Genomic DNA, 10,167 nt, shown 5'->3' with positions numbered 1-10,167 from the left:
TGCATTGACTAGTCAATGGACTTATTGACAAAAGTTTAAGTTAATGAAAAAGTACTTGCAATGTCAGAAAAGAACCAAAAATAAGGAACTTAAAACAATATATTTCATTAATGAGAGAGAGTTATTTTAACAAATAAACTATTGTTATACTAAGTGTCTCTCGTACAATTGTCAAACTCCGATTTGATGGAATATGTCAGTGATTTAAATTTTTATATAGATTTCCCTTGTATCTAAGCTTATGTTCGATCAGGAGAAAGTTTTTTGCCGAAGCTGGATCAAAACGAAAACATATTTTATAAAATATTTGATATGAACCAATAACTGGCAATTTACTTAGATTTTCAAGGGCTTAAACTGTTCGGTCTGGAATCAAAACTTTTTAATAAAATATTCATTCTATATATTAACTTTCAGCTTACATTTTCTTCTGATTTCGTTGTTTGATTACTTCTATTAATTTATATTGGTTCAAAATTTTTATCATTTCAACACATACCAATTTCGGAAAGTTCCAATATCGCCAATTTTTTAAACAATGGATGCAATGTTTTAAATTAATATTTTGTTGGAATGATTTGGTCCATTTTCAAAACCAAAATTTTTCAAATAATCTATGGAGATGCTCTATGTATAAGGTCCATTTTTAAAAAATTTCGAAAGAACAGGCGATTTGTTTTTATAAATCTTTCACCTTGAACGATTTGGTTCAATATCAAACTTTACGTATGGTCTGTGAGGATTCTCTCTTTGTCCTAGATTGATTATAACATTGATCCATTGATGAATGGTCTGAAAAGTTCCGCTCCTTGTTTATGGACCTTTTTTGAAAATATTCCAAGTTTGATTGTTTTTTGAGCAAAGGACATACAGACCATTTGTTTCATTTTATATTTCTGTTTATACGGTTTGATTAATTTTTTAATCTTTTAATCATTGTCCATGGTCCATTATATATCCCAAGTATGCTAGTTTTCGTGAACGATGGACGGACTGACACTTTATAATTTTGATTGTACAATTTGATCGAAACCAAACTCTTGAGAAGATCCTCTTGTCTGAGAAAATCTCTTCTTGTCCATATTTGAAAACATTCCAAGTTTGCTTGTTTTATTTGAACGGAAGGGCGGACAGCCCCTTTGTTCTAATTTATCTTTATGATTGAAGAAATCGATCCAATTTGAATATCAAACATTTCTGATCACCTGAGAAGATACAATTTTGTATGAAGGACAAAAAGCATCTTTGATATAAGTTATATTTCTGGTTCAACGTTCTGATTTTCTTTAATCATCACCTTGTTCTTATTGCCCATATCTAGTAAACTTTGCTTGTTTTTGATGGATGTTCGGACGATCTATTCCATTTTCAAAAATAAACAATTTTAATCATCTCAAAAAACCCTGAGATTATTTGAAAATAATCAGAGATTTTAAGAAATTATTGGATTTTTGTCTGCTAGTTAAATAAATTTAAATAACCTGTCGTGTGTAGCCTGTCGCATTAATTGTAATTTTTGTATGAACGATAGACCCAAAATGGTTCCAAATGGTTAACAGTGAAACGTAATCTGCTATTGGGGGGAAACAATAAATAACTAAATTAATGTTAATAGAGTTAGAATTAAAAATGAATGGCATTTAAATATAAGATTTGGTTTTGTTACGAAATTTTCTTTACAAAAAAACTATAACTGCAATATTTGCAAAATGTGTTAACTCGAAATAATTGATTATTTTTTTTGTAATTATTTTTATATTTTTGGTATAAAAAATTGTAATGAAATTCAAAATATGGTTTGTTATAACTAACACATTCTAAACTAATTTCATGAGTAAAGAAAAAAAACTTAAAAATTAAAATCATTAAAGAAAATTTATAAATTAATTCTTTAAAAAAACATACAAAGTAACTATAACATTCATATTAGTTCTTCATTCAAACATTCAATTAAAATTAAATCACAATTTGTTGTTGTCTCTTTTTTTAGTGCAACTTTTTATGTTGCAACAGGATTTTCTTCTTCTTCTTTTCTGCTTCTATTTCCGATTTTACATTATCGTCTAACAAAAATTGCACTTAAATTGCTAGGAAAACAAAAATTTGTTTAAAAATCTATTCTAAAATGCTTGGCTTAAACTTAAAATGTTAATTTAATATTTACAAATACTATGACGAATCGTTGTTTGTATTCATTATAGGCACAACATCTTCTCGATCGTCCACACAGGACGTGGGCATTGCCTTGAGTAAAGTGTATGACTCGCGATGCATAAACTTGTGCTGATGATGAGCAATAAAGCTGCTGCCACGCCTTAGTGAGCGTCTGCCCATTTCGAGTATTTCTAGAGTGGGATCACGAGCAAACACATAATTTTGATAGGCACGCAGGAATATAAAGACTATGGCAAAAGCTCCGCCCACTATCATAAAGTAGGAGGCAATAGGTATTATGGTGGGAGCAAAAACGGTGGCTACATAAATCCATCTTCTGATGGCGGGTGTTAAATCGGAAATGCCCTCTTCCAGCCACATGACCGGAAATATAAAGCTGCGAAAGTTCTTCACCGGATAAACATCACGTGCTTGAGTGACTTTCAGATTCAATTGTATGCGCACTTTGCCCTCCAAAGGTACTCCAAGTTTCTGTTCGAATAATACAAACGTAAACATATTTAAGTATAAAAGATGTTTTACTTTTAACCTACCGGTTGTACTTTAAAATAGGTTTCATGCTCTGAACTATTGGGATTTAAACCCTCTACCGATTCCAATAAACTGCTATCGGCTTGATAAAAATGAGGATTTGATAGATACACTGGCGCTCCATACTGGCAAGGACTTATGTTTTGTAATCCCTTAACAGCATCATAATCTCTAGTATCGAAACATTGATTTTCCGGATGATGTTCAGCATCACCATAAGATGTCTCCGGTAATTTATACAAATCAGCATCAATACCTTTTTTATAACATACATAAACATATATCAAAAAATTTTGTAAAAAATAGTTCTTACACCAAAACTCACCATCTTTTGTTACACCCTTTTGATATTGTAACGGTATGACTCGACACAAATCCTTATCGTAGACATACAACATATCTGATTTTGTTATATCGCGTGGTGGAAAAAATGAACCTTCCGATCCGGTTATACTTGTACAAGGCGGCTGTTGCCAGTGAGGCAAGTGATCCAAGCCATTTAAACGATCTATATAACCAAATTCATTCATATCATTATGACCCGTTTTAATAGTAGATACTTCCGATAAAGTGCCATTACGCTATTGTGTAAAATTTTATTCATTATTCTAGTTTTGTTTAGATTTTTTTTTAAACTTTTGACTTACCGCCAATAATAAACCCATTCTTTCACCCGGCCTTAAATGTTTTGGATAAAATTTATGTGCCAGCGATACTAGTGGATCATCATAACCGAATACCAGCTGATCTGCTGTTATATTTATAAAGGGTTTAAATTTTGCTGCTGTTAGTATGACAGATATCGTTTTTGAGAGTACATAACCTAATTTTGGACTTAAACTGGTGAGAGTCTGTAAAGGGGGGAAATATAAAAAATATGATTAAATTTGCTTAAAATTGTGGAATTAAAAATACAGTTACAAGGCCTATAAAGGGGCACTGTAAATTCTTAAGAATTTTGTAAAATTTTGAAAATTATTTCCGCTTAGAAGCTGGAGTTCAAAACTGCAAGTGTGACTCACTTTGTCAGAAATTACATATAAGACGTCATTTCACATCTGGGAAGTTTCACTCTCACTAGACCCCCAAATAAGACTATTTAGAAGCTAGATGGAAGGACATAGAAGATGCGAATACCACACCTAAATGATCGTTGACAGTATTATGTACCATGGTTGTTTTAGATTTGCTATGGATCAGGGTTCTTTAAATATTGAGGTACTACTCAGTAGAGTAAATGGTTTTCGCTTTATAGGTTCGATTGTGAATGTCGGACCGCTTTATCGATTGCCCTATCTCAGTGATAGGAGAAGCAATCGATAGAGCGAATACTGACAGACCGCCCAATATGGAAAACAGACGTCTGTCAGGTGGCAGAGGTAGTTCTTAGTATCATGCTCCACCTATGACCCATCTGACAAAGGTGACCCCTTGGAGGCAGCCAGCTAAGGCAGTGATGACTCCGTCAGCATGGCCCTTGGGATTCATTGCACTTAAGCCTTCACATCGTTATGAATCGGGTTTCTTTTAAATATTGAAATAATGAAAGTCAATGATTTCTGGTAATATTCTCAAGCCGGTATGCATGTGAATCGTTTTCTATATTTTTCACTCCAAATTATGTTATTAAGAATACAAGATGATTAGTTCTAAAATACATCACAGTCTTCGGTCTCGGGAAAGAACCCAAAAGATTTAGAAGTTAAAACATTACTGATTTGTAACTATTTTAAAAGGGATTCGCTTTGGATCAGGATTCCTTTAAATATTGGGGAACTTTATTTGTTAATTTACTCTCAAATGTGAATGAGTATGAATATGAATTGTAACATCTAAAGGGCTTCCCAAATTTAGTCATTGAGAGAACTAGATGATCAACTCTAAAATTCGTTAAAGATTCTGAACTGGGTGAATAATGAAGAAGAAGCTGGCACTTACTTTACGAGTGGTAGTTATCATGCAGAATAGTACTCAACCGGCAAACAGTGGAATTTTGGAACTGATTTGTAAAAACTATAAACAGATTTTAGATTTTTTAAAAATCAGAAGTTCTCGGAAACTCTTTAGGGGATCAATTATGGACCATTTGGATTATTGTATTTAACAAAAGTAAATTTAACATAAAACTTAATTTTAATATCGATTAAAAAAACATGCATCTTACAGTTTATTGAGAAATCGAAGTAAGAATAAGTTTGACAGCTGTCAACTGTCGAAGTACGTTACTCCCATATACATATGTTAATATTATTTGTAAAATATTTATCTTATTCACTTACCAATAGAGGTATATTAGGTGTTATAATTTGTGTATTCTTATCTATACTCAGTTCAGGAACAAATTCTAAGATTTTTTTATGCTGATATGACACCGTAAAATTGTCATGAAATTTGACATTCACCTTTTGCATGTCCTCTCTGAAAAATATATGAAAAAAATTAGGAAAGATATAATAAATTTAAGCTTAAAGAACCTCGAAAATATTATTAATTTAAATTACATTACGCACGATTATATGAATTATGTATTTATTTGTGTAGAAATATTATTACTGGCTGATGTTTCAATTACAACAAGTGTAGCTTATTTTCGAACATACAAACATTCGTACAAAACTCATAAAATGAAATAAATGACAAAATAAAATAAAACCAGACATCATTATCATCATCACACAGCAATCCAGCTTTCATCAAGCGGCTCGTGTTCAAATGCGTTTGAATGTCAAGTTCAAATAAAATAAAATGTGTAATTAAATTGTACATTATTTTATATTTTTCACTTGATTTTTTTGCAGTTTTAACATCTCCAGGTAAATGTTGTTAAACACTTTTTGATTTCAATTATAAAACAAAAATAAATTAAAAGATACTGACTGTAGAGATGTATTTGTACAAACTCTTGTAGCAAGCGAGTGCCGCCTGTCGGTTGGCCCGCTTCACTTATGTTTTATGTGTCATTTTTGTTGTAACTATATGTGTGGTTTTTATTGTTGCCAAAAGTACAGTCTGTTAAAAAATTAATTATACCCTACACCACTATGGTGGGGAGGGTATTATGCGTTTGTGCTGACTTTCCCTTAAAGTATATCAATCGGCTCAGAATCACTTTCTGAGTCCATTAAGCTATGTCCGCCCGTCTGTCTTTGTGTCCGTGTAAACATTTTGCGCACGCTACAGATCGCAATTTTCAAGATAACTTGATGAAATTCTGCACATACTTGAACGCTATTGAAAATGGTTAAAATCGGTCCATTATTTCGCCGAGCGCCGAGCGCCGATGCAACCGTACCCCCCGAATAGTAGTGCCTTTGCTCTTATTATTATGTTAAATGTTTTATTATGCCAACAAACATTGACAAAAGCTAGTTTTATAGAAATCTAAATGATAGTATAAATTTTTGTGATCATGGGTGTCATTAGACTCTAGTCCCCATACAAATTCATTCCCCTTCAGAAAATGACTTGAAGGTCAAAATTCAAATATAAACAATAAGAACACGATTAAATTCTACATAAATGACTTTGAAATATACGTAAATTCATCTTCCAACATTGATAAGGATAGACCCATATTTACCTCTACTCTTCTATGAGCCCTCTTTTAGAAAATCTATTTTTTAATAAAAAATAAGTAAAAATATTCCGGAGTAAAGTTAAATTGCTGTATTTTTTACGAAATAATCAACATTTTTAACATAATGACTGGTGTAGGGTATCATATGGTCGGCAATGCCATATGATACCCTTTAGTGAAAATTAAAATGAAGGTACCAAGAGGCTAAATCAATGCGGGTCGCTATGTAGATAATCAAAATCACGAAATAAATCCTTATATCTATGTTTTGGGTCATTCGTCACGAATGTACCCTTTGTAAACGAGAATGAAGACAGTCGTCACTTTAGTGTTCTCTTTGTAAGCGGGAGCGGGGACAGTCGTCTCTTTACTGTCCTTAAGTAACCTTGAGATTATACACTTAGAAGTAGTCTTTTTTGTTGTATTTCCGAAAGTAATTATCAGGGAAACCGAAAACATGCTCTAAAAAAAGTGTTTTAAGCGCTTTAAATATGCCGTAAAAAACTCAAAATATGCTCTTAAAATTTAAAAAATATGCTCTAAAAATAAAATTTTTTATTATTTTTTAACATTGAAAAGCTCAAAAAGACAGAAATTGTAATGAAATAATAAATGTTTAGTGTCATATTTCATCCTGTAAGATTTTTTATAATTGATTCATCTCATAGTTTGAAGAACTAGTTTAATAGAATTCCGTTTTACGTTCAGATAACCAATAAATAACATGAAACCATTTGGACCCCAAAAAACATATTTCAAACGACAAAGTTTGACACATTTCTACCAATTGTATTCATAGCTTCTAAACTGACATTTTAATCGGTGTTGTCATAAATTCCAATAATTAGTTTTTTAAACTATACAAATGGATTGGTCTCATGAAATCAAAAGTAATAGGTTTTATGTCTGATTTAAAATGTAATGCTTTATTGAACAAAAAACTATAACATTGGTTTTCGTGAGAGTAATGTATTTTTTGCAGTTTTTAAGTTCTACAAACGAATTTTTTTTTTCAAAATTGTAAAATAGGCTGAAAAATTAAAAATAAAAAATTAAATTTTATTTTTTTTAAATAAAGTTTTGAAAATGTACAAAAACGAAAAAAAGCGAAAACATCAAAATATGCACTAAAAGAGTAAAATATGCTCTAAAAACTCGAAAATATGCCTTAAATATGCTAAAAAAGTCAAATCATGCAAAATTATGCTCTTATGGGTAAAATATGCAAAAATATGCTATAACAAATCGATGCCAAAATTCTTAAATTGGTGTGAAACGTATAAATATCTTATCCACGAGTCCATACGACGCACCACAAAAAACATGCATTTGCATATTATGGTTTCCCTGGTAATTATTTAACCAATCTTTTGGAGGAATGATTATTACTTTCTACTAATATGCCACCATCTTGTTGACTCAAATTTATATCTTTCGGGTCAATCGTCACATTATTGTTCCATAGTATTCTAGAGAGTAGACACTTGAAATTTTTATATTTAAGTTCCATTAAAATCTTAACACCTAGCTGACTCCAATTCGTATGTTTTTGGTCTTTCGTCATAAATAAACTCTTTGTAAACGAGAATAAAAACAGTCGTCACTTTAGTGTCCCCTTTGTAAGCGAGAGCAGAGGCAATCGTCCCTTTACTGCCTCTTTTTAGGGTGTAGAGTGACGATTGACTTCCTCGTAGGACAAGCCCATGTTAAAATGGTTGGTCACCTGGGTAGTCAGGTGGCTAGGGGCCACCACAAGTGGTAGGTTCGGTTCGGGACTGTCCCGTCGAACTGCTGGGTACGCATAACATACACACTAACAAATATAAACTCTAGCAGAAAGAAATATTAACCGTTGTATTGTAATACCACCGTCAAACTGTGTTACCACCCTCAAACAAATATGAGCTGTATTACCAACATATTACCAAACATACAAAAAAAAAAAATACACAGCTGAATAAAACCAAATACAAGCACATTTATCCAATTCACAGTGTTGTTGTTGCTTTTTTTACAAAGCATGAAAATGTGGCTTTTTTGATGAAATTTTCAGAGGTTGTCTCGGATTTTTGCTCATATCTCCGTTATTTATAGATCGATTTTGTTGATTTTAAATAACGATCTTCTCGAAAGCATATCTAACTGAATTATTGAAGATTCGGATCTCGCCGATATTTGGGGACCTCTAAAAACTGATTTCAACAGACAGACGGACATGGCTTAATCGACTCCGCTATCTACAAGGATCCATAATATATATACTTTATAGGGTCGGAAAATTATATTACATATAGAAATTACAAACGGAATGACAAACTTATATATACCCTTCCCACGAAGGTGAAGGGTAAAATAATGTAAGAAATTTGGCCAATTATATTCATAATTTCGATCTGTAGTTACCATGCAAACTTTACCCCTGGACAAATAGAAATGCAGTTCGAAGGACGTACATGGCTTAATCCATTATGTACATCCTTAACGTATACATATATCTGATTGGTATACTTTAAGGTGGGCATAGGAATTCTGCTGTAGGATAGAAATATTCGATTTTTAAAATTTAGTAACTATAAGTGTTGACTTAACACTTTTTGAAATTTACATATTCTCTTTTTTCACAATAGACACTACTATTAATAATTAAGATTTAATATAGACGTGTGCCACCCATTACCTCATGCATATGAATACTTTTATTATACACTGTGTGCTTTATATTTTTTGTTTGTTGTTTTTTATGTGATTTAGACCGTGTTTATGTTTAGCGTTCAAAATTGACTTATTCAGCGTTTACCATTGTTTTGATGTGTGTGAGTGTGTGGTTTGCGTATTTTAAAGTTTAAACTCAAGACATTTGTTTTTGTTGTTGTCTTTTAAATGGATATTTAACACCTATTTAAATAAATAAATAATGTTGTTTTTGTTATTTGTTAAAATGTCAAATTAATAGTTTGTTTAATTTTATTTACAAATTTTATGCGGCAGTGGTGTTGGAGTCGTTATCGGTGGTGACTTTTTCGAACGCCATGAAATTAAGTTGTTTGGGAAACATATTAGAATTTCATATATTTTATGCAATAATAGTTGTATGTGAAATTTTTGTATGAATATATGTAGTTAATAAAGTTAAATTTTGTACATTATTTATGTTTTGTGTATAGAAATTTTAAAAACGTCATCATGCTGAAATATAAACACTGATTTAAAATGTTTGTTTATTTTTTAAGTACTAAAAATCTTCCATTGATTAAAATGTGCATTTAGAAAAGTTTAGTGCTATTTTATATTAGCTATAAAAATCGATAGTGAGAGGCATACACAAAAATTTTAACTTGTAGTTAAGTTGTGGAGGCTTTCCTTTCCAAACAAATTTGTTTGAAAAACTTTTAAAAATTCATAGAAATAACCATTTTGATTGATTTTGTGATTCCCACCCACTGCGGTTATTTAACTGATTAATATTTATCAAGCGTTGTTTTTCTAATAAAATGTTAGATATACAAGTAACATCAATTATTTGAATTAATATATTTTGTGTTTAATACGGTACAATTCCGCTAAAAGTTCTTTGATATTTCGGAGGAGTTTCAGAATAATAAGCAAATTAACAATCTGAAGATGTTCTACCAGAGTTTGGAGATTTCTATAGTCTGGACAAGACTTTACGGTCGAAAGCCTGCTGTATAAACTAGGCTATAATCAAGTCTATGAACAAATCTATCGTATTATCTAAATTATACAGCATATAGCCAAGCATATAATCTATTCAATTGAATATTCTAGTCTATAGTCTAGTCTATAGTCTAGTCTATAGTCTAGTCTATAGTCTAGTCTATAGTCTAGTCTATAGTCTAGTCTATAGTCTAGTCTATAGTCTAGTC

The 10,167-nt window shown here is 31.3% G+C and overlaps 1 protein-coding gene across 3 annotated transcripts in view; it reads right to left on the bottom strand.

Moving 5' to 3' along the window:
• Window positions 1–1,521: 1,521 nt before the first annotated feature.
• The window catches only part of LOC111687161 (lysosome membrane protein 2), a 68,746-nt gene continuing 60,100 nt past the window's right edge, over window positions 1,522–10,167 (bottom strand). For 2 of the 3 annotated variants that reach the window (XM_046951081.1, XM_046951080.1), the window contains 5 exons: window positions 4,986–5,124; window positions 3,354–3,557; window positions 3,032–3,287; window positions 2,709–2,962; window positions 1,522–2,646 (listed from right to left, as the gene is read on the bottom strand). In XM_046951081.1, the coding sequence (XP_046807037.1) occupies window positions 2,170–2,646; window positions 2,709–2,962; window positions 3,032–3,287; window positions 3,354–3,557; window positions 4,986–5,124 (1,330 nt within the window). In that variant the 3' untranslated portion in view covers window positions 1,522–2,169. The remainder of the gene's footprint in view (window positions 2,647–2,708; window positions 2,963–3,031; window positions 3,288–3,353; window positions 3,558–4,985; window positions 5,125–10,167) is intronic. The other variant, XM_046951083.1, reaches the window with a different exon arrangement.

The sequence above is a fragment of the Lucilia cuprina genome, chromosome 5, assembly GCF_022045245.1.
Source record: "Lucilia cuprina isolate Lc7/37 chromosome 5, ASM2204524v1, whole genome shotgun sequence".
Classification (NCBI taxonomy): Eukaryota; Metazoa; Arthropoda; class Insecta; order Diptera; family Calliphoridae; genus Lucilia; species Lucilia cuprina.
This window is presented reverse-complemented; position numbering and strand designations above follow the sequence as displayed.